Source organism: Pteropus medius, unplaced genomic scaffold (assembly GCF_902729225.1).
Source record: "Pteropus medius unplaced genomic scaffold, Ma_sr-lr_union100, whole genome shotgun sequence".
In the NCBI taxonomy this organism is placed as follows: domain Eukaryota; kingdom Metazoa; phylum Chordata; class Mammalia; order Chiroptera; family Pteropodidae; genus Pteropus; species Pteropus medius.
In genome coordinates this window covers 5,901,455-5,926,857 of record NW_024340692.1, presented here as the reverse complement: position 1 = coordinate 5,926,857, position 25,403 = coordinate 5,901,455, and the positions used below count along the sequence as shown (strand labels likewise).

Below are 25,403 nucleotides of genomic sequence, written 5' to 3'. Positions count from 1 at the left end.
ACAGTTCAATGTCATGATGATTAAATGAAACACAAAGAATACTGCTTTATATGAAGTGTTCAACAAAGCTAGTTATTAATATTAGATGACAACTGTTACCTTTTTATCTCTCCTGATTTAGAATTATTTGAATACTATAAACAATATGAGAAATTCTACTTAACTCAGTATTACATTTTTTCCTTTTGAAATCCCCGAAATTTGACAGTATACATCTAAAGATTGGTCATTTGTGTCACCTTTGTAAATCTCTTTTTAGGGTAGAAGATTACAATTGCTATACTAGGTATGCAAACTGTTAATAAACATAAAATATTCACTATGGCATAAGTGATAAGAAAAAACATGTAGAATTAAACCTCTTAAGGAAATACATGAGAGTGATAACGAGACAATAGAAAAAAGTCTCTAGAATTTTGTATATAAGTCATGATGATTTGTGTTTTATCTTTAAGTAAACTGTCATTCTTTTCTGATTCTTTCTATAAATCCCAAGAATCAAGAAAAAAACCTTCCTTGTGTCTATATAATATATACTACTGTCAGAAATATGAAACCATTGATGAATTATGAATTCTAAAACTTCCATCCCATTTATTTCAGTTCCTTAGTTACTACCCAATTTAATCCAACCTGAATTTTTTAAATACCTGAATCAGCACATTTAGGTCTCTGGAAAAAAGCTCTGGGCACCTGCTACTTCTCTAGGACTCTTTATGATCATCATTTTTATTACTGTCATGAACTTCTTGCTCAAATATAGTTACAAGTTAAGAAGTTAGGAAGAGTAAGTTAACCTACCACTATTTCATAGTTAATTCCCATAATCCTTTGCCACTTTGTAAGTAGGGCAGCTTCCTGCTGTTGTGCATCTTCTATTTCTTCTACCTCAGCTGACAGTAATGGATACCCTGAAATAGTCAACATAATTAAGTTAGTGACAAACTACAAAAATTATCCATATTTTGACATTATGTACCAGGGACACTGTGATCAGAACCTGTCATACCAAGTCTGACTCTTCACCCAATATATGTTATTCTTTATTCTCTACATATTTTAATAATTTAATTTAGAACCCTATCACCTTCATGTTCCAACATTTCTCTTTTAGTGATCTCTTTTAAATCTTGACTATATTTTCATTAAAGTATCCATATGTTATCTAACTTTTATTTTAAAAAAATGAGGATTCTAATTTGCTCCAGGTTTCACTTGGGTGGTCCTCTGGTGACTCTATGGTAAAAAGATATGCTGCCTTTTATATTAGTTTATTTCTTTCATTTTAATTTGGTTCTAAAGAGTAAAGAAGAACCATGCTACAGCTTAGCAAAAACAAACAAAAGTAATTATTAAATAATATATGCAACTCCATGTAAAATGAGAAAATATAAATAAAAAATAAGAAACAATGAAAAACTGAGAATGTACATTAAAATAAAACCCCATAATTGGAATTACACTAATTGGCAAAACAGAAATGAAAAAAAAAATTGGAGAGAAAATTACTAAACAAATTAAGTAAAAAATACTGAATTAAAATGCTTAGCTAAAGGAAGAAACTGATTGAAAAGAATTTGCAAGTCATATTAAAAGATTTCCATATTTCATCATAGTTCTTACTCATAAAGGTTGTCTTTTAAAAAAAATCTCTATGAGGCACTATTCTGAATTAACTTTTTAATATCCCTTCTAGTATTCAAATTTCAAATATAAAGAGTGTTCCAAAACTTAAGATTTCTTATTAGCTGCCTCCTCATTAATGGAGTTAATGAGATTTCACTCAAGGCCTAGGCTGCAGATTTGTTATATTTTAAATTAATAACATAATCTGGTTTCTCCTTGAGAAAATGGAAACAATGAACTATATATTTTTTAAAAATTTGGAGACTAGCTCCCCAAAATGAGTGTTTTCTCTTCAAAATTAAATTCAGTCCAGTGAGAGAGAGCCTTTCAGGGGTGAAGACAGATTACATGGAACCGTTCAACCGCATAAGGGTTAGAAAGAGGAGAGTCAGCTCAGAGTCCTACCTCCTTCCATACTCCTTTTCTCTGACTTTTTTTAATTAAGTTTACTGGGGTGACACTGGTTAATAAAATTATAGAGGTTTCAAGTGTATAATTTAATAATACATCATCTATTACATTGTGTTCATATCCTAAAGTCAAATCTCCTTCTGTCGTCATATATTTGACCCCCTTTGCCCTTATCTACCTCTCTCCTCACCTCTTTCCCTCTGGTAACTACTGAACTGAAGTCTGATTCTGTTGTCCTTACAAAGATGAGCACTGATTCAAGCAAGATGGGATTCTAAATGCAGAAAATAGGGAATCTTTAGGCTGCTGATAAAAAGTCTGAGATTTGTATTCATATAATCAACCTATAGTTGCACAACCCTTCATTTTCACCCATTCCCAACTTTCCCAAGATTAGATTTCAGGCATATTCATGATCATCATCTAAAATTATTCAAAAATTATAAAGCCCAGTCTTTTGATCTTACTGAGAAGTTAAATGACTTATCCAGGCTCACACAGTGAGTAAAATTTCTGTGGAAGAGGCAATGATATCTTGCGCCCTTGCCTGAGGACCAGGCACTGGTGTAGAGCATTAGAATCATTTAAGAGTTTTTCCTTAATTTATTTTGTTTAAAAATAATTTGGGATCCCTGATTCTAAGTCTAGAGCCTCTACCACCTAACCTACCACATATGCCAAAGCAAAATCAATGATCTGACCCTTCAAGATGATCTCCCACATCCATCCTTACTTACTATCTCAAGTTTTATGCTATGAAACGTTTTTATGCTTTCCTCCCAATCTCGATAATCACTTTAGCCTAAAATATTTCTTCACCCATTAGTGTAAACAAGGCAGAATTTGATTAACACCCATGAAGCTGACAATTCTCACTCCTGGGATACCTTTACAAACACAAATATTCCATTAAAATAATAAAAGTAAATAAAAATTTTCAGCAGAAGAAAAATACTTTCATAATTGAGGAGTAAATATTTTAAAGAAATACAAAGCTTCAATAAAATTATTTAGTGAAGGGCAGAATTCACATAAAGAGAGATCAGTCTCGGGCTCTGTTCATTGGAATTGTTACCAAGGTACCTGAAGCAATCTGATGGGTGAAGGAAGCACACAGCATCCAGCTTATAAAGATCACAGCAACATTCTGGCATAATTATATGTTAAAATGATGCTGCTCTAAACAATGTTTAAACAGTTTGATGGATTCTAGGTAAAGTGAAAGAAATCTCAGAAAGGTTTAATTTGCTCTACAATACTTTTCTAAACCAACCGCCAAATATTAAAGTTTACAGCTTTTTAAAAATTGAGAAGAAAAAATCTCCCAAAATTGGATAGTTTCATTTCTAAGAGCTTACGATTTAAAGGTTCTTTTGTGTTTATTTAAAAAATACTTTATAATTTTATTTTTGCTTGCTTAATAAAACAGACATATGTTAGTGTACAGAAATAAGGGGACTAAATTTATGTAACTGATTCCCAAAGGGTTTTGGTTAAGAAAATGTAGAAGAAAGAAAAGACTGACTCAGCAAGAAAATAAGCCAGCTATGAATTTGTTTTTAATCTACTGGAGCAATTAATCACATATACAAATGTATTTAAAAGCATCTCTTTTCTGAAAAAATTTTTAATTTACAATATGTCCATAAAGGCTTCATCACATTTATAAAAACGATTTCTCTATTACGGTATACAAAGAAAAAAAATGACCTGGCTCCAGGTACTTACCTTCTTCTTCAATTGGTAATATGCTGGTGTTTCTCCTCAAAGATAAAGAATCTTCATCTTTTTCATAATTTTCTTAAAGAAGAGAATATTTTAGTAGTTGTATCTATAATATAATCAAGCATTTGAATTTTTCAAACCCTATTGTATTTATTTGAACCCCTAACTGAGTGTTTTTGCAGGTAAACCCTTCAATAACTACTTTCTTAAAAGAAAATTCTCCTGTTAATGGGATAAAAAGTAATAAATTTCTCCTGTGATCTGCCTGTCTCCTAGTACTACAAGAAGTGGTTTATGGCCTAAATACCAGAATAGTTAACAGTTTCAGAAATGAAACAGCACGTTCAAACCAACAATCTGACTTCTACTAATAAACTCTTACACCACTAAAAGACATGGGGAATTCAGTAATTTTCAGAGATACTCCCATACAAGCAGGTTATAAATAACATGTCTAAATGTGGAATTAAAATCGATTCCTTCAAGGAAAGGGTGGGGAGTTAGAAACATCATGAGGCTCGCATGCATAATCTCGGCAGAACAGGTTCCCCCTAAAGAGAAAACATGATGATGACATTCAATGTAAGGCAAGGACAGAAAGGTAAATGACTGTGCATGTTTCTAACTCAGAAGTGGGGACTGAGTAAATAAGATAGAGAGAAATCTGCTTTATTCGGAAGCCCATTCTATAGTTAATGGACACATCCCTTGTTCCAGTTAACCCCAACTTTATTAAATTTCCCTTTTACTTGGTTCATGCTAAGTAGTGAAGACTAAAAACCATTCTTTAAATAATTTCAAAATTAGGAAAACATTGAAATGATGTAAGGATATAACTGAAAATCAGATTAACGTGGCATTACCTTTGCTTATGCTGGCATTAACAGGAGACAAAACCGCATCTTTTGTGACATCCTCCCTTGATAGGAGCTCAGCTTCCTGCTTCGTTCCTCTCCTCATTAGGGTCAGGTGTACAGTTTGTCCCGTGTGTCTCAATACCTCTACTGCTTGTTGATTGGTAAAACCCTGAAGGTTTGTGCCATCTACCTGATAAGAACAAAGTAAGTTAAAAAAATAAATGGATATTTGTATTACCAATTCACTGAATGTCTGTTTACTACCTGTTAGTATTAAAAAAAATACAGGGAAGAGAATTTTCCTAATTGAGGAATGGGCTAACACCTGTTCAGGAACCAGTACTAGCTTAGATGCACTAAAATCACTCAGGAGGGTTTTTTTGTTTTGCTTAATACAGATTATAGGTTCTCATTTTCAGAAATTATGAGCCAACAGTTCTAGAGTGGGGCCCATGCTTTCATATACCTTTTAAAATATTCTTTTATATTCCCCAGGTGAGCCTGATGCACAGTCAAGTTTGGAAACCAGTACTACACAGAATATAAAGCTACAGAAGATAGTGAAATCGCAGTCACTGAGAGCACTGACATATTCCAAAATTAGTTTTATACTCGCTTAAAAAAATCAGTTTTACACTCCAAAATCAGTTTTATACAGGCAAAACTGCCTGCCTTTTTATTTCTTTTCCTTTCCAAAAAATATGTTTTTTCCATCTTTCCAGATAAAACACTGAAGATGCTCCTATGATCTTTATGAACTACAGATATGATCACATCACCCCAAACCTACCCTCCATATAACCACCCTTAAGAACAATGCTCAAAATTCTCAACATGGCTTGAATGGCCTGTGTCAACTAATCTCCACCTCCCATCACCAACCTCATCCTGCATGATGCTGTCTATTGCCCTGTCCTCCAGCCCCAGAGAGCTGGATTCCTTTCCTCTGAACTGCAGTGCTCCCTTCAGCCACGAGGTCTCTACAAGTCCTGTTCCCTCAGTGTAGACTCTCTGGACAGGCTACTCTAGCCCATCCTCTTTGTCATCAGTTCACTTAGAAAACAACTATAATTGCTTTAGATTTCAGTTCAATTTTAGTTACTTCCACAATTAAGCTATCTCAATGTTCTTGACTAAAGCCAAAGCCTTCCTTTACCACTTCTCCATCATAGCATTTGTCAAGACATTTAATATTTTCTGTTAATATTTGGTTTATGACTGCATACTCTAAGAGGACAGGCTCCATGTGTCACCAAAACAGTACTGTCTGAACAGTAGATATTAATCCCAAATGAGAATACAGAGCCAATGGCTCACATGCCTAAGATTTATTTCTAAAGTAAATTATCAGTTAGAATACATAAATGCAGAGTATAACACCATATTGTTTTAAATTCATAAAATCACACTGAAAACAGTTTGAAAAAGTGGAATAATAAATTTAATGTTGAAATTCAAAGTCATTGATATTCCTCGTGAATTGTGAAATGGCTATAAAATAGCTGTTAAGTGTCATGCTCTTCTAAGCACAGTGCTAGTCACATTGGCACTCAACTATTCATTTAATCAGAACTAAATAGGACCTAAATCAGTGGTATTCAAGATGTACCCTTACTACGGAGGTTTCTGGAAGAATGTAATAAAACTTTTATTTAAACATATTTTAAAATCTCACTTGTTTTATATACACTCATATAATGTATATATAAATTACATATAAAACTATATGTAGTATATATATAAAGCAAAGTATATCATATAAATATAGAGAAGAGAAAAGAAGAGGGAGAAGAGTAGTTTTTGTTGTTATTGTGGTTTACTGATGGAGATATTCAATAAAACACCTAGCGATCTCTGATCTGGATGATAATCTCATACTCTGTAAGCTACTTAAATCTTGAGGGACTTGTTTGAGGTACATGGCCACTTTAACAAAGGTGTCTAGCTCTCTCCTCTTTCTTCCTACCTCCACCCTGTGGATTCCTTTTTGGAAAGACTAATAAAAATATAATAACAGAGAAAACACTGCAATAAAAATTGAAACCATGGTAGAACAAAAGTCCCTATATATTAGTAACTTGGAGTAACTTCTAACTAGGAATGTTTTGGACATGACCAGATCGAAGGTAGGCCAGTTGTATCTCTATACATGAGGGAATAGCTTGCCTGGTTTGTAATAAGAAACTTGAGTAAAATCCAACAATAGCCTCTTAATTAGAAGGAGGCAGTCAGATGGTACATGTGGATCCTAAACAGTGATTCCCCTCTACCGCACTCACCCTCCCCCCCAAAAAAGTGCTAGAGGCCACAAGCTGGAAGCATGCAACAGCACAGAATTACATATATGTACTAAAACCACAGTATACAAACACCTGTACAATCCCAACTAACTTCTGACTACACAACCAACACAGAAAATGATCTCCCAGTACACAGGGACAAAATCCCCCATTGTGATGCTCTAGTACTGGTTTCTTCTCTATTCTATTAATTTACAAGTGAAACTCAGTAATTTAAAATTTCCCCTTCCTTCTTGCATTGTTAATTCCTACATCATCTGGACAAAACCTACAGATCTTCAACAGAACCCATCTCAACTCCCATAAGAACTACAGCATGGTTCTTATGGAAAATGACCAATGCTCATAGGATATGGAATGAAATATCATAATCCAAAAGAAGATGTATACTCTGAAGCATCAGTACAAACAAATCCCTATCAAATTGTTATTGCAGTGAACTGGAAAAAAGTTATTTTCTGAAAAGTCCCTTCAAAGGGATTCACACTGCATTGTATTTACAGAAGTAGGGATTATAGCTACAAAGAAGAAACAAATATCTACAGAAAAGAAAAACCGTCAAAATGAAGGCAGTTAATAAGACTTTAAATACTACAAAAAAACAAGCAGAGAATGGAAGACAGGAACATACAATTTCTCCATAGAGAAATATACCTGAGTCTACAAATCAGAGATGTGCATGAAAAAACAGAAAACAAATAAAAAAACAAAAACAAAAAAAACTAACACCTGGACATATCTTGACAAAAAATTTCAGATTTCAAAGATTGAAAGAAAAAAAATATCACCCAGCATCTAGGCAACAGAGTGAACAGGTTATCTAGAGAATTTGTGGTAAATTATGAACCAAGAATTTTATACTCAGTCTAACGAGTGTAAAAATAGAAATTATGACTGAGATGCAATGATTATATCCTGTATCAAAGTATGTTATGAGAGGGGCCACCATGAAGAAATTTAAACTAAGTGGTCAAGAACTACAATTTGTACACATTTATGGCATAAAAGAGCTGGCTTGTTAAAGGTAAGAAAAGATTTGAAAGGATGCTTATTTGTTTGTTTTTAAAGAGAGAAGAGTACTGTAAGTCCCCAGCCCACCCACTTAGATATTTTGTCTTGACCTCAAATCAGAAGAGTGTGTCACCTGTAGTAGGATGCAGTGGATTGTGTGTAACCCCATTAGGAAGATAAGGGAGAGGCTGTTTACTTGTTTTGACTGTGGAATAGGAGAAACCTGCTGTTATGCAGCAAACTGCTCAACAACCTGACTTTGTTAGGGAATAGAGCAGAGGAATGCCACACATGAGAAAGCCAGTCTCAGGGCATTTTGAAATCTATCCAAGAGTACCCCTAGTGGATGATGGTACCCAAAAGAGTGAATCTATGGAGTAGACTGCTGAAAAACAGGGGCATAAAGAAAGAAGAGTCAGTCAGATGAAAAATCCATTTTTTATGGAAAGTTAACTCAAATATCTCCACCAGGATCTCCCAAGAACCCAAAAAGGAGACACTCAGTGTTAAATATCTGCCAGACTCACTCAGCACAAAGCCATCTTATAGCAGTATCAGTCAAGGACAAAGTGTCTTTTCATCCTTCCTCCTCTCATCTTTTATACCAGTTGGGCCAGAAACCACAATAAGATGAGGGAGGAAAAGAAAAGCTAGGTAGGGAAAGAGAGACTGCAGAGTACACTCTCAACCCCTAGTAAGCCATCAGTTCATAGCAGGCTTCTGCTAGGCCAGGGTCTAATATAAAATTAGATTGCTATTTAGGATGGGAAATTTTTAATACTAAATTGGAGCTGTCTTTGGTGATTTTAATTGGCCATAGGAAATTTTATTCTCTGAGAATAATGTAAGCCATGGGACTTGCCTAAGATTTCTTCCAGGGGAAAGATAAGACCCTTCTCCTGTTGAAAATTAAAAAGGACAGTTGACGACAAATTTTGTTTAGAAAGTTGTTTAGAATCATTCCTTCTAAGTCTTCATTATATACTGTCTCTGTCATCCCCAGCCAAACTGTTAAAGTGTGCAAAAGCAACAGAAGAGGCTCTCAGGCAGAAAAGGTTCAGAAAATCTACCAACACATTCTCTTCCTGTACAATTTACTCAAAACACTCTGACTGAAAAATTAATCATATTTAAAATTAAAAGTAAAATAGTGGCATACAAAATCCAGTGCTGAATAATAAGTAAAACGTTACAGCAAAATCAAATGATTCAAGTCTTAGTCTGCAAAAGACATATTAAGAAGCATGTAATACTGCTGTTGGTAATAGCAAACAACTGTAAACAATATAACTGTCCATAAATAAATATTAAATATATTACAATAGATCTACATGTGCTGATATGATTATACTTTCAAGCATATTTTTAAGTAAAATAAAAATAAAAAATGTATAAACAAATATAATATGGCCCTATTTAAATACAGATACATGGATACTTTCTGAAATTTTAAACCATAAACCATTAATAATGGTTTCTATGAGTTTTTTTAACTGTACCATGTTCAAATTTTACATTCTTTAAACCTCAAAGATAAATATTAATCTAAAATAAATGAACATGTTATTTACTTTTAGGGCAGTAAAGGAGAAAAAATTTGCAAAAATCTACTTTGAGGTTCCATAAAAATTCTTACAATACATAGAACTTAGCCTGAAAGTTTTCATTTGCAAAGGATTTGTATTGCTCAACTATAGTTTCATTAAGAAAAATCAAATGTATATGATTTTGTCTACTTAATAACAATAAAGTTCAAATATGTAAAGAAAAAAAACATATTTTTTCTTTTATTTCAAAACTGGATGACCTAAATTTAAAAATATATTCCTTACCCAAATGTCAGAGATGGTACGAGCACAGAAGAAACTGCTGTCATTGAATAATTATGGACTTGTAAACCCACACTTCGGTTTAGATTTCTCAGTATGTTCATCTGTAATATGAAAAAATGGTACCTACTTTCCCCAAATTACAATGCATAACACTATACTGGGAAGATACGCAGTGGCTGGTATTATTATTAATAGAATGAAGAAGTGATTAATAAATATGAAAACCCTAAGCCTTCATGGGAGCAGTTACTGTTCAATACGATTACACTCATCACACATATGAGACGAGGCGACCAAAGCCTAAATCAGGGCCCAGTCCAGTGCTGGTCTCTCATTATCACAAGAAGAGAGTTAAGACATGGCTTCAGATTCAATGGTACCACTGACAAGAAGGCAGTGGAACTAGGTGCAATGGCAACGAATTGCCTATGTGCTATTTCAAGGAAAGATCTAACATCCTCATAATGTATAGTGCAGCTATAACAATTAACAAGAACAATTACAGGAAGAAATACTAGTTGGAACAACTCAAAAATCTCAGCTTCTTAGCACACTCAATCTAGCTTGTCAAGCCCTCCTCCAATACAGCCTATATCTACTTATATTATAAAGTCACAGAATATCAAGGCAACATTTGAGGCTTTCCCATATTTACAATGCTTAGTCAATAATTTTCATCATAATTTCACACTGCTTTTAGCAAGGATCTCTGTAAATCAATCTAAAAGGAATAATGTGTGATTTTATATAATAACAAGTTTGCCCAATTTTTCTTTAAAAATAGAGTCCTTTTATCAAATAATTCTTATAAATAATACCAATACATAAAGTAGAAAAATAATAGGTTCATTCACTCTATTCCCTTCCTCTGTAAGGTCTATGGTAAAATCATAGGGTTTCACAAAGCACAATTTGTAAAACAGAAATCTTAAAACAAAAGAGTTTTTAGTGTTATAAAATAATACTTCACAAAATAGTAAGAAATAATTTCTTAATCTTCTTACCACCTCGATAATTACAAAATGAAAACAGTATCACTCCACTGAGGCCAAAACAAAAAATGAAAGACAGGCAAACACCACAGTTGTAAAAATGCAACTAGTGTGAAGAACTTTATTACCAATATCTCAGAAGTCCACAAGATGGTGATATTTTGCACAAAATTAATGCATGATCTAAAGCATCGCATGATGTTCCCTAAGAGTTTGAGGTGCTTCTAACTTTGGAGAGAATATTGCTAAAAATGAAAAATCAGAATGTTGGTGACAGTGAAACGTGATTCTACTGAGAGCAAGAAAACTCTTCAGAAGAAGGATACTTCACTTCTGAGTCAACTTCCTTTATCACTGACCCTGTCTAAGCAAAACTGTATTTGAGATTCCACTTATATAACAACGAAAATAATAGCAAGTTTGGAATGGAAGTGATTGTGAGGCTCTTTCAAATGTGTAATCATTTCAAGGCCTTAATAAATCTCTGCTAAATATCTGGCACATAAGTACAGCTTAAAACTGTTCTTACTTGCCAAATATTATACCAGGTATTTAAAATAAATTACTCATTTGGTTTTCCTAAAAATCTTACAAAGGAAGTTTTCTTATCCCAATTTTCTAGGTGAAATTTTCTTGCTAAACAATTCAACATAAAGGTATCATGACTCAGCAATTCCACTCATGAGTATATACCTGAGAAATGAAAACATACAAGCTACACAAAAACTTATACATGAATGTTCACTGAGGCATTATCTGCCAAAAAGTGGAAACGACCCAAATGTCTATCAACTGATAAATGAATAAATAAAATGTGGTATGTCCATAGAAAGAAATATCATTCAGCTAAAAAGAAATGAAGAATTGATACATGCTACAACATGGAATAACCTCAATAACATTATGCTGTCTACAGTCATGCCACTCTGAATGTGCCTGATCTCGTCTAACCACTAAAGCTAAGCAGGGTTGGACCTAGTTAGTACTTGAATAGGAGACCACCTAGGAAGACCAGGTGCTGTAGAGGTGCTAAAAAATAAATATATGCATGCATGCATACATACATACATACATACCCATTATGCTAATCAAAAGAAGCGGATTACAAATGACCACATATTATATGGTTTCATTTACATGAAATGTCCACAACAGGCAAATCTATAAAGGCAAAAGTAGATTGGTGATTGTCTAAGATAGGGAGGATGGGGGAATTTGGGAGTAACTGCTAATGGGTATAGGTTTTTCTTTAGGATAATGAAAATGTTCTAAAATTGTTTGTGATAATGAATGTACAACTGTGAATACGCAAAAACTACTGAATTATACACTTTAAATAGGTAAACTGTATGTTATATGAATTGTATCTCAGTAAAGCTAGTTTTTTTAAAAAAAGCTATCTAATGGATTAAAATACACAGCTTAAGGGAGATTAGCTATGTTTTCAATTTTTAATTCAGTATCAGATATGGATTTAGAGTGTGTATCTATTCACTCTCGCTCCCTTTCCTTCAAAATAAAAAAAGTAAAGTAGTTAAATTTCATTGTATGTTACATAGAGACAGAGTGGGAAAAGTTCATTTCCAGGAGATATGTAGGTGGCAAGCACAACTTTAACTTTATAATAGATTTCAAGAGATGAACAGATGTAGTTAGGAGCATTACAGAACTAAACCGAAGAAGACACAAGGAGTTGCAATGTAAAAGCAAAGGGTGGAGATAACAGACACCTCTACTTTTTTTTTTTAATTGCAGTAAAAAACACATAACATAAACTTTATCATCTTAACCATTTCTAACTGTACAGTTCATGCATGTACAACAGATCTTTAGACATTTTCATTTTGCAAGACTGAAACTCTATACTCAATAAAGAACAGTTCCCCCTTTTCTCCTCCACCCAGCCCCTCACGACAACCATTCTACTTTGTTTCTATGAGTTTGACTACCCCAGGCACTTCATATAAGTGGAATCATACATTACTTGTCTTTTTGTGACTGGCTTATTTTACTTTGCATAAAGTCCTCAAGGTTCACCTATGTTGTAGGATGTGACAGAATTTTCTTTTTCATAAGACTAATTTTCCATTGCACGTATAGACCATATTTTGTTTATCTATTCATCCATCGATGGACAACTGGGTCACGTCCTCATCTTAGCTATTGTGAATAATGCTGTTATGAACAAGGATTATTCTAGCTTAACATTCTACTTTCTTACTATTATTAAGATCCCAAGGGAACAACAGAAACTTAATTAAGCATCAACAAACACATATTAGGATAAATGGGCATTCCCCAAAATGTCTCCCAAAGAATATTAATATATGTTTGAAGACAGAAAGAACTCATAATTACAAATGTTTAGGGAACATTGGAGTAAGAGTTAAACAAGTTTTTCTACTGCAGAACTTCTCAGTCTTTGATTTTTCAGTGTGCAATGTGAATCCCTAAGACAACATATCACCTGCAGTTTTTCCTAAATGTATTTGACAGGAAGCCCCTGGGGCAGGGTCTTTTGGATTTGTGTTCTGAAGAGGAGTTAGATAGTACGAACACTAAACTGAAAGTTGGATTCTTTTATACACTGTCTTGAATAGCCATATGCTCAAAACATAGTGATGTTACTGTAATAACAATGACGGGTTTTAACTGATTAGGAGAGGCTGGATCTATTTTCTTATTCTTATATATGCTTAGAATTAAAGGGAGCCCTGGTCAGGGAGCCAACAATACCAGTGTTAGTCTGCTAATGTAAAAAAGAAAATATACACAGCCCAAACTCAGATTCAAGTAAACTACAGGGTATAACATCTGGTCTTTACCTTTTGAGTGTCTTCAACTAAAGTATAAGTATGGTATTAATGTAACCAATTCATTACAGAAGTCAGATATTTCAGAAATTACTCAAGAAAGAAGTCCCACCTTTAGAACTGAGATCGCTAAAGCTTCTATCAAATGCTCTTACTTCCACAAAATAACAAATGTGGTCATTGTAATCAGAGTCTTAAATCACCAAAGCAAACTTAAATTAGTATGGAGCTAACTACAGTTCTCAAACACTGAAGAAAGTAGGAAAATAAATTTTTCAACAATAAAAATTAACAAAGTTGTTATTAAATGTGTTACTTACTGCTATAATTTGGTCTCCAATTTGGATTCTTCCATCATGTTCAACAGCACTGCTCTTTGTAATGCTCTTTACAAAGATTCCTGAAGGTTCTAAGATTAAAAATAGGTATTTTTCTTACTATTTACAAAGCACACTCAAAGAATATCCATCCTCCATTCTCCAAATATAAAGTCCAAATTTTGAATAAATATAAATCAGTAAGTCATAGAACCAAAACTACTAGTAGAAATCTAGTCTTGAAAATAAGAAAATAGTTTTCTTTGATAAATATAATATCAAAGTCATCTACTTTAAATTATTCTTAAAAAATTTTTCCATCATTTTATCCAACAATGTGAAAATACATAATGTTGATTCAATACTTCATAAGACAAAGATATTAGAGGTAACTGTCAAGTCTAAAAATATTAATGTTTAAAATTACCTAATTTTTTATCTCCAATGTAACCAGCAATGGTAATTCCTAATCCTTGGACATTTTTAGTGAGTTCTACATCAAATGTTTCACTTTCTTCACTTTTCTGAGTAGATGCATCGACCTAAAATACAATCAATCAATAAATATACAGATAAATGAACATGTAAACAAACAAGATAAGCTCAATTTAAGAATAATAAGATAGAAATGGGTGTCAGAGAACTCTGCTGAGGGATTATAGTAGAGATTACTCCTTTGGTCTTGACAACATGGACTAAGCATCATCTTTTTACTCAAAAGGAATGCTAGCAGTAAGGTTGAATACCCCCTTACCAGAGAAATGAATTATTGTTTATATACAGAATTTTTAAAAAGTTTCTTATTTACAAATTCTATTTTCAGAGATGGCTCATCTTCATTTTGAGAGTGAGGAGGTAACACAGCTGAAAAGAACTCATGTTTTGAATTCAGATCAACGAATTTAAATCTTGCTTTGCCTCAGCATTTTTCTAAATATTGCTTTGTTCAACTGTCTATCAGGCAAAAGAAAACAAGTCCAGCTAAGTTACCGAGCAGTTTCTATGTAATAAGCATTTAACATGTTTTAATTCATTTACTCCTTAAAACAAGCCTCTGAGGTAGATATGGTCACTGTCAATTTTTCTCCGGGGAAACTGAGGAGTATAAACTTTTCCAAGGACAAACAGTGAGCACTAATAGAGACAAAATTCAAATGCAGATAGGGGGGCTGCAGAGTCCCTTCTCTTAAGTGCTATACAGTATGGAAAGTTCCTAGTAGAGTACAGAGGCCAACACGTCCACACAGGACATGTTGCTGCTATTATTATCTTAAGCCAATAGTTAATTCTAACACCATGAATATGATTTAATCTATCCTTCAGATATATTATTAACAGACTGATGATTATACTGATGATTACTTTTAAAATTAGTAAAATGCACCAAGAGCTATATAAAATTATCCCTTATTTGTTTTGTAATTTCAGACCTTAATTTAAAAAGCTATTTATAAGGAAAGTATGCCTTTCTGCTATGATTTCCTTCATTCCTAAAATGATAGCCCAAAGCAAGTTTCTTTAAATGCATAATTGTTAACAATTATATATTGGACTGAAAGGCAAGCCTCCCTGAATTAACCATTAGTGGACTGGTGCAATAAGTCATCGATCATCTATTGACGTTATCTACTAGTGTGGCGTCAGCAGACTCCAAAGAGAACCCTATAAAGATCATAACAGAATGAAGGCTATGGGATTGAACGGGCATGCAGGTTCAGGCTAGCTGGTAATGTTTTCTGATTTTCTTTAAGCAAACCCTGACTATATGTCACTAATAGACCACCTAAACGAGATACAATTTTATAGTAGAGTTTCATTTATTTTTTTCACTGCACATAATTATCTGTGCAAACTTAGCAAAAGTTTAAAGTTTAGATAATTACAAGAAAATGACAGGATGAAATCTGCTTCAATTGAAACAAATGTGTTTTCTATTTTTAATAAGACTTATGCGGGTGCTATTTTAGAGGGTGGCAATTTGACTATCGAATAGTTTTAAAAGGGGCACAAGCTTCAGAAATGATGATATGCACAGAACAGATATTTTTCTAAGCTCTCAATTACATCGAGTGGTTTTCGGTATTGCATTCATTTATATATTGCTGAATAAAATGTTTTGTTTACCACAAAAGAATGCCATTTAAATACTTTCATAAACAAGCTTTCTTTACTTCTTTCTCTGCAAAAAATAGCAACCAAACTCAATTCTAAAAACAACAGAATCATGGAAATTTCAAGTGTTCTAATAAAGTTTCAAAGAGCTTGTGGAGGAGGTTTGGAAATTAAAAAAAGAACTTGAAGCAACTGGTTAGACAAAAACTTTTAATAGGAAAAAATCATATGGATGTTTTTAGATCTATGAGAAAGAAATGTAGGACTTGCATTTGCTATAAAGCTTATCTAAAAACTGAGTGTTATTCTCCTCTTAAATAATTAAGAGATTTTTGGATAAAATTATTTTGCTGTTATCTTATCCACTATATTTGTCTCGTGACCTGAACTATTTTGAGACAATCGCCATCATTCTAATGATTTTCAAAATTTCTAGCTTTTTTCATATCAAGTTAAAAAGAAAAACGAAATTTTATGCCTATGAATAAAGCTTTTGTTACAACCTCAAAAACATAACTTTTGTTTAAAAAAATTATGCGACAGGGTCAAGAATTGTGGCTTCTCATTACAAATCTGAGAACAGTCCTGTGACATACCTTAAAACAATAATATTGAAAGGTTTTAGTAAGCTTATTTACCACCACCACCACCCCCTGCAAAAAAAAAGGCACTAAAAAGAAAGTTGTTGAAAGAAAATGATTAGAACTTATAGCCCTCCTTACAGAAGGCCTTCTAAATAAGAGAAAAATTAAACATTTTAGGTATTAGTAGCAAGTAATTCTTTAAAAGTTTTCCATACTTCAAAACATTATTTTCATAAATGTGCTGCTTAAAGAAAAATGTAAAACAGTAATCTAGAAATTTTTAAGCAATCTATTTTTTATCTGTTATACATTATTCCTAATTAATAAAATTTGTGCTGAAACATCTCTACATTTGAATTGTTTCATTCTTTAGTACTAATATATAAACATTAATAAATCCAGTTTCTGAATAAGCATCCTGTCATTTAAGTGCTACTGTCTATCAGTTTCCCATTAACTGTTTTTACCTACTTACCCGCATCTCTGGAGTAGAAGATGGGGATGAGGAAAGGGTGATGCCCAAAGAGGTAGGTGCTGTTGGTTCTTCTATGGCACCTCTTGCAATCATCAATTTAACTCTATTTCCACATTGCCTGAGGACTTGTGCTACTTGCTCACTGCTCATCCCTGCAAGATCTGTGTCACCAATCTTTAGAATGTGGTCTCCACTGCATAATCGCCCATGCTGAATAAAAAGAAATGATTTATCAGGTTTTATTATTATTAACTTCATCAGAGAAATCAAAAATGAGGGAAAGGAAATTTTTTTTTAAAAAAAGCAATGATATGAATTACCAATCATAGGACACTAAGCATATAGTTGTGATTTTAACTGTCTTTTGAAGCATACTAAATTCATTTAATGTGATAGAAATAACTGAAATTCACAAATATTCCTTAATAGTTGATACGAGCTTTTCAATTTGATTTCTATCCACTAGATGCAAGAAAATGTTAAATCTTTCATGAAGTTTTTGAGGGACAGAAAAGGAGAAAATGCCAGTAAGCAGAGATGAAGTATGTTACTATACAAATACATATTACTCAAATTATGGTATGAACCGCAAGAAAGCACTGAATACCACAATTTTCTGCCTTACCATTTCAATTATAAACATCTCTAAAGAATTCATTTGTAGATGAAATCCATGTGAGATAAAACTCCAGGCAGATGAGGGGAGTGAAAAGAAGCCTCATGAGCCTTCATACAAACAGTGGCCACTAGAATTTTATGCAATAATAAAAATGTTCTGCATTGTCCAATATAGTGCTACAAGCAACACGTGGCTACAGAGCACTTGAAATATGGCTAGTCCAACTGAGGAACTGAATTTGTAATTTTATTTAATTTTAATTAATTTTAATTTGAATTTAAAAAGTTATATGTGGCAAGCACCCACAGTATTGGACAGCACAGCTTAACACTGAAGATAAAACTGATTTATTAAGCCTATCAACTAGGGGAATTTCACTGGATACTGCTAGATGCTGGTTGATATTTAAAAGAAAATTTGCATACTGTCAATATCTCTGATATGACTGCCAATAAATCTGCCTTTCACTTATGAATATGACAAATACTTGATGTACCTGACTCCTAAGTTCAAATACACATGCAAAAACAAAAATCTTTATAAACAAAATGTTATAATCAAGGCAAAAGACACTTAGCAGAACCTGTCAAATTAAAATATAAATCATAACAAGTAACTTTACAATTTTCTTACATATATTCCAACAATGTCATATAGCATAAATGCCAATGCTTTAAAGAATTACTCCAAGTGATAAAAACAGGCAGTGCTTCAGATAAAGATGACACCAGTGACTGAACACTAAAGGGACAAGATGAATCTTGTTATTTTTTTCCCGCTCTAATTAAGCATTCTTTTTTTCCATAATATCTTGTGGCTACAAAACGGCTGGCTAGGTTTATAAATATGTTATAATCATAAAATAAAGGATTGCTACCTCTACAATAATCAAAACTATAACCAGAGCTTTAGTCTGTGGTTCTAAAGAGAGTAAGATCACTATTACAGTAACATAAGATCGAATGTTCCCTTTTAAAGAAATTTCCCCCCAGGTCTAAGAAAGCATTTTAGGGATAGCCCAGCAAAACAGAAGGTTATAACTCAGCTTCTCTGACACTATTTAAGGCCAAAATTTCTTCTTTCTGACAGATAATATAAAAGATGAAGCCATGTTATTTGATAAAACAGCATGAAAGACCTGTTGGAGTAGTTTACCTGATCAGCCACTCCTCCAGGAAGAATGGTTTTTACTATCACGCCAGTTGCTTTTCCTCCTACAATGCCAAATCCAAGACCAGATCCATCATTCACCAATTCAATAGTTTCCACATGCTGCCAGTGAACCTGAAAACAAAGCTTCTATATGAATCTGAAAAAATTTAGGGAAAACTAAAATTTTCATTAAAGATTTTTGTGAATATTATTTTGTGAGTAGTATTAAATAATTGAGTTCAGACATAATAATGAGCCTTGAGGACATCCCTTTTATTCAGTACACTTCCAACAGATTGTTGCTGCTACTGATATAACCATTCTTAAAATTATCAACATGTCATTGTAGTGATCACATTTAACCAGGTAAATAGGCACAATCCTTTGTAGAACTTTTCTTAAAAAAGAAAAACATCGAGGAAAAAATTGTTACCTATTAAGAATGTCTTCTGCGTAAGCCTGCCTTGCAGGATTCCAAATTAGCTGACTTAAAGACACTGACAGCTAACTGTAACAATATAATCCTACAATTTACAAAGCAAAATCAAGATTATATTTGTCTACAGACAGAGTCAATTCTGTTAATGGATTAAATTTTTTTTCGGCATTTGAGGAATGCTGTAAAAAACAAAAACAAAAAAACAAACTACACACAAAAAAGTAAAAGTTGTTTTAGAAGCCAGAAACTTGACCATAATGAAATAACAAACATTCCAGGCTAGAGAGAGATAAAGGAACAAAAGGCAAAAACTCGAGAAGTACAAAGAACCTAAGGAATTGAAACATGTGGACAATGACAAAGAACTACAAAAATATGTCCTGTTCCTTGTGAAAATCTGATGTACTCACCGGATTAGAGTGAGCTGAGATTGTGCTGGCTGCGGATGGGGAACGAGAAACTATGGGATTAATAAGCTGAGGCAATGAGCCTCTGGCAACAATTAGCTGGACATTATCTTTGGCTTTCTGTAGGATGCTGATAGCCTGTTGATGTGTAATTGTCTGATCAAGTGCCTGTCCATTGATAGCAAGGATTTGATCAGTTTCCTTCAATCTTCCATCTCTATCAAGAAATGAAAAAGAGGGCAAAAGATATCTGACAGCTCTCAAGAAAAGGACAGGTTTTCTGGCCCATATTTTTCAGGTTATTTTTCTAATATCCACACTTTTAAAGCATTTTCCAACACTTCTTATTTTAAAATATATATATGCTTTGGCTCCAATTGATATGAGCTTTTCAATTTGATCTACTCCAAATCAACCCTTTCCATTTAGCTACCCACTCAAATTACACATTAGATCTTGGATGTTCCTATCTTCTACAAATAAAGCAAAGATGCATATATTTATTTGTTGCTTTGAGTATATTAATAAAATATAGCTCCAATTATCATGGCTCACATGTATAATTTTCTACATAGTAATCTTAAAATCTAATTAAAAACAGCCCATTTAATTACAATGAGAATGAAGTCCTATTCAAATTTTTCTTTCCTCATAAAGTGATTAGTTTTGACTATATTTGAAAGGTACTCTTTTTCCATAAAGACTGTTTATCATAGTAATGTTAATGATATCTAAAAACTGGTTAATATCATTACATCCAATTTTTTGTTTTCTTGTTTTTGTTCACTTTTCTCTAAATTCTCCCAAGATGATCAAAACCTCCTGAATGTGGTATCAAAAACAGAGAGGCACTGATAATCTCACCTGTGAGCCACACTGCCTTCTTGGATCTCCTGCACAAATATTCCCAGTTCTCCCCGATTTTCACTCCTCAGTCCCACAACACTGAACCCAAGGCCTCCACATGGAGGTTTGAGAAGCTCGAAAACTTCTACATGGCGACCCTGTTCAGGAAACAAAGCAAGAAATGAAATTAAGAGCCATCACTGCACTTACCATCATCTTATTAGTGGCATTACTTTGTTAAAAACATTTTTTTAATTTTTTTTCTAAGATAACCTTTATCCCTCATCACCTGGAATGAAATATTTTATTTATCCTAAAGAATATTTCTAGAATATGAAATATCATATTCACTTTAAAATGTAGTAATTAAAAAAAATGGAACAGAAAAATCTCTGAACTAACTCACAGAAAATCTACTTCTTATTCATTTCCATTTTTTCAGATGTTATATCTTCATAAAAAATACTAAATTTAATAAAATGTATACTTAATGTACATGTTTAACATAACTTACATAATATAAATGTGTAAATATTCTCCAAATTATCCAGGCCTTAATTACAATCTTAAGACATTATATGTTCTATCATAACTAACAAGAAAAAATGTCCTTACTTGGGCCATATTTTTGATCAGCTGATCAAATTCATCACAAGTAGGTTTCCCACTGCTATGTGGAACACTTGAAGCTGTAAGTGTTTCCAGATTCCCATTATTTGATGACAAAAACGATTCATTTTGCAGAGTAGGAATTATAGCTGGGCTGAGATGTGGAACGTGGGCACATTCGATATTTGAAACGGCCGAAGTTGCAATGTTTACCTAAGAGTGATATGGAGATTATTAACAATTGTGACATTCTTCAAACATTTCATTGAAAACATCCCAAGAGGGGTAATAATGAAGTACATATGAAATTTCAAATCGTCTATATCCTTGATTCAGCAACTCTATCTCAAGAAATTTATTTCAAGGAGAAAAGTTAGAAAAATACACAAAGACTTGTGTACAAGAATGTTCAATGCAGCACTATTTGACAGGAAAAAATTTAAACTATCTCCAGCGTTCAAGATACTCATTAAAACACATGCAAAAATATATACATCTATACATATACTTTTATGTGAAAAAGGCAACTTATTGAACAATCAATGTGCTTTCAAAAAAAGATGCTTATATATGTATTAAAATTTAGGACAATATGTACCAAACAACAAATTTAACACTAGTTGTTCCAGAGAAATGGGATCCCAGGGGGCTATATTGCTTGAATTTTTATAACAATATATGTAGTAAAGAATTTGGTCTTTCCTGAAGAGAGGTTTGGCCTTTGTCATCAGCTCTTAGGAAGTAACTTCTAAACTCTTGGAATTTCCCACATGATAGGAGTGTCTATTATTCATGGTGGGCCCCAAAACATGATACCAGCTCAAATTATGAGATGATGTTAAACCATATGAACAATCAATCAATCAGTTGTGCCTATGAAATGATGGCCTCCCAAAAAAACTCTGAACACTGAGTTCAGGTGAGCTTGCTAGGTTAGCAATACTCCATCCATATTGTCACAATCGATTTTGGGAAGAAGACACTTCCTGAGAAATATAAAAGCTTTGATATGAAATCCTCCCAGATTCTGTACTATCCTTTGGCTAATTTTTTACCTGAATCCTCTCCCTATAATAAACCATAACCATGAGTTTAAAAGCTTTAAGTAAGTTCAGTAGGTGCCTCTAGTAAATTGTTGAACCTCATGGTGGTTTTGGGAACCTACTAAACTTGCAGTTGGTTCAAATATGAGAGTGGTCTTGTGTGGATTCTTCCTTCCAACTTTGTATTTGGAGCTTAACTCCTTTGCTATCGGTGTCTCAAATCTTGGGCAGAGTTGCCAGTGTAGAGGACTGTGCCCTCAAATCTCACAGTTCAGTTACAATGACATAAAGAACAACAAAATGACAAATATACAATGACATAAACAACAAAAAAGATAATTCTATTTTGGAAAAACATTCTATTATTTGTGTATGCCTGTTATAAAGAGCTCCAAGTTAAAGCTAAAGAATTGATAAAACAGTGCAGTTAATTCTAATTTCGTATTTCTAAAGTGTGTCTGGAATGTAACTTTTTATCTATAATTATTTATCAGTAAGGTTACATCGATGATGTCTTTGGATCACTCTCTGAACTCATCTCCTAGCATTCTGTCCTCTACTCACATAGCTCCAGCTATAACATGCCTCAAACTACCAGCCAGGTACGTCCTTCTCCCAAGAATCTATATGTTTATTTCTTTCACTCAAGAGTGCTCAGTGTCACCTCAGAGAAACTCTCCCTGACAACCCTAAGACGACATCTCACCATTACATGCTCCATGAGCTCACTTCACCCTGTTTTTCTTCTTCGTGGTGCTTTTTACCACCTTGCATGCACCCTGTTATCATAGAGTTTCCATCCCAATCTGTGGAGACAGACTAAAGTGTAGAATTCTCCAGTGGCGGAATTTGATTATTTTATTCTCTATTATATCCCCATTCTCTAAAAGAGTGCCTTGCACAGAGTTGGCATTCAATATACATTTAACAATAAATGTTTACCCATTTTTAAGGCCTACTCTGATATAATCTCTCCAACAACTCTCCAAATAACTTTATGTCCATTTTACAGATGATGAAATTATACAAAGTCAAATACCTAATAAGTAGATTGTGACCTATTTTTTTTTCATCACGATGTTCTTATCATCTTTGTATTATACATATAGCAAACATTCATTTTAAATACCATTTCTGGAAATAACTCATTAGGCAAAGAGCTTCCACTGACAGAAGCAATCAAAATACTTCACAATACATCACCAACCTGTGCCTAAGAATTTGTTACCTGTCCTTAAAAATAAAACTGAAAACTCAGTAAGTTACCAAAGTTACCAATAATTCAGCCATTATAATGGCTATCTCCAACCACAGATGAAAAAGAGATCAATGTGTTTAGAAGAGACTTTTGGGAATCCTTTCAAATGCTTATTTTAAAATCTACAGCAGGCATGATCAATTATTATTTTTTCAAAAGCAAGCTTCTTATGACAAACCTGATTTATTTTATCCTGAGCCATGGCAACTTCAATAAAGTCTGCCAGCAGAAGATACACCGCTCAGGTTGAAGCAGATGGCATAACGAAATTTGTAACAGCCTGAGGATCCCACACACCAGGACCTAATGCCTATGGTATATTTGCATAGGAAAAAATATTTGGACTTCTGCTACAATAAGCCAGAATTAACAAATCACACTCCAAGAACAGAGACTCTATCTATATAAAGCTAACTGATGAAGTATATGCTCTTATGTTATATAAGACAAGGTGTGAAGGCATTCCAAGAGTAAAGTTATAGAAGCAGAACAAGTACAGTATTATAAAATGAGAACTGTAGAAAAGTACTAAACATCAGTTGTCGTCTCGAAATTTGTTAAAGGTTTAACCAATATCGATGACTCCTCCTGTCTCTTCCTAGCCTTTGTGGTTTACAAAAACATAAAAGCAAAGGTTAAAGAGATCACTTTATTATATCATCATACAAAAGTCTTGTTTTTAAAAATCGCATATTTATACCTATAGAAAAAAAGCACAAAGTCACTTTTCGATCTGCTATAACTTTATTAAAATGGCCTTCTAAACTACACTCTCCTTGAAGAACAGGAATTAATCTTTTTTGCCTTAATAGGCTTGTTCATAGCAGACATAGTATAAATGTTTAGTAAAAATAACTCCCATCTTGGCTTATAGAATATTAAATAAACAGAAGAAAACACAACTATCTGGTGATTTTCCCATACAGAAAAACAATCTGTAAAATTTATGGAAGTTGCTAGAAAATGAGCAAAAGTCACCTAAAATTATCTGTTCTCTGTTTAACGTCTGGCTGAGTGTTTCAGTCTAAAAAGGCCTTTTGTGCTCAGAGTAAGTAAATATATATTAACTTAACATGTTTTAATTAGTTCTAATACCTAAAGCATAACTTAAATAAAAGTTAGATAAAGTATTCAATTAAAAAGTTGTCAAATTCTTTGTGAATAGGCAGGATGAAACACTCTCTCAGTATTCAGAAGTATAGGAGAAGCACATTTATAAGATGCAGTAAGAACTAATAATTGGTTCATTTGCTCTAAAAAGTCAGATAAAGTAGAAATAAAAAAGAACAAATATATAATTTATCTACTAACATCTTAATAATGAAAAGGCTCTACATTCTTTCTTTCATAAACCATATTCACATAAATGGCATTATTTTCTCATTCAGCCTCTTAAATATGGAGCAAGAATTTCGACACTTGAGAAGTAATTTCATTAAAGAAACCTAGATATTTATGAGATCTTTACTCAATGTTTTACAGTTCGATCAAACACAACCAATACACCAACAATTGTTTTATCAATTCATCTTCACAGTCTTTAAAAATAAATAAGTTTTCATAGGAAAAATATTTTGTCATAAATTTTGTTATATGATAAAGTCATACAATTATAAAAATAAATTTTGACTAGCATAAATGGCTTTAAAATGACTAATAAGTGTACATTTACCTGGTGAGAGCTGCAGAAGAACACAAAAAGAAAATATCTGAATAAACAAGTGTTTAGTGCTTCAGGCATCAGTCAGTATGCATTACAAGAGAAACAGACAGTATCCTTTCACTTAGCAAGTCACTTATTTGGAGTTGTGCTAAGAGAGCCCTTTTTTTTATAGTAGCATGCCAAGAAAATAAAAATCGTCTTTGGTTCTATCTATAAGCAAACTCACCCTGTGGGAGTAGCTGTATCAGAATAACCCTTCCACTAAGATCAATTAAAACATTTGTACAAAGATCTACTTAAAAAAAAAAAAAA

The 25,403-nt window shown here is 33.1% G+C and overlaps 1 protein-coding gene across 9 annotated transcripts in view; it reads right to left on the bottom strand.

Annotated features, from left to right (window-relative positions):
- Positions 1–25,403, bottom strand: part of MPDZ (multiple PDZ domain crumbs cell polarity complex component) — a 146,209-nt gene that overhangs the window by 81,468 nt on the left and 39,338 nt on the right. For all 9 annotated transcript variants that reach the window (XM_039877139.1, XM_039877363.1, XM_039877495.1 and 6 more), the window contains exons 4-13: positions 21,134–21,340; positions 20,537–20,676; positions 19,676–19,889; positions 18,830–18,958; positions 17,056–17,265; positions 14,312–14,426; positions 13,888–13,976; positions 4,626–4,809; positions 3,766–3,837; positions 802–911 (exon numbers count right to left, since the gene is read on the bottom strand). In XM_039877139.1, coding sequence (XP_039733073.1) covers positions 802–911; positions 3,766–3,837; positions 4,626–4,809; positions 13,888–13,976; positions 14,312–14,426; positions 17,056–17,265; positions 18,830–18,958; positions 19,676–19,889; positions 20,537–20,676; positions 21,134–21,340 — 1,470 coding nt within the window. The remainder of the gene's footprint in view (positions 1–801; positions 912–3,765; positions 3,838–4,625; positions 4,810–13,887; positions 13,977–14,311; positions 14,427–17,055; positions 17,266–18,829; positions 18,959–19,675; positions 19,890–20,536; positions 20,677–21,133; positions 21,341–25,403) is intronic.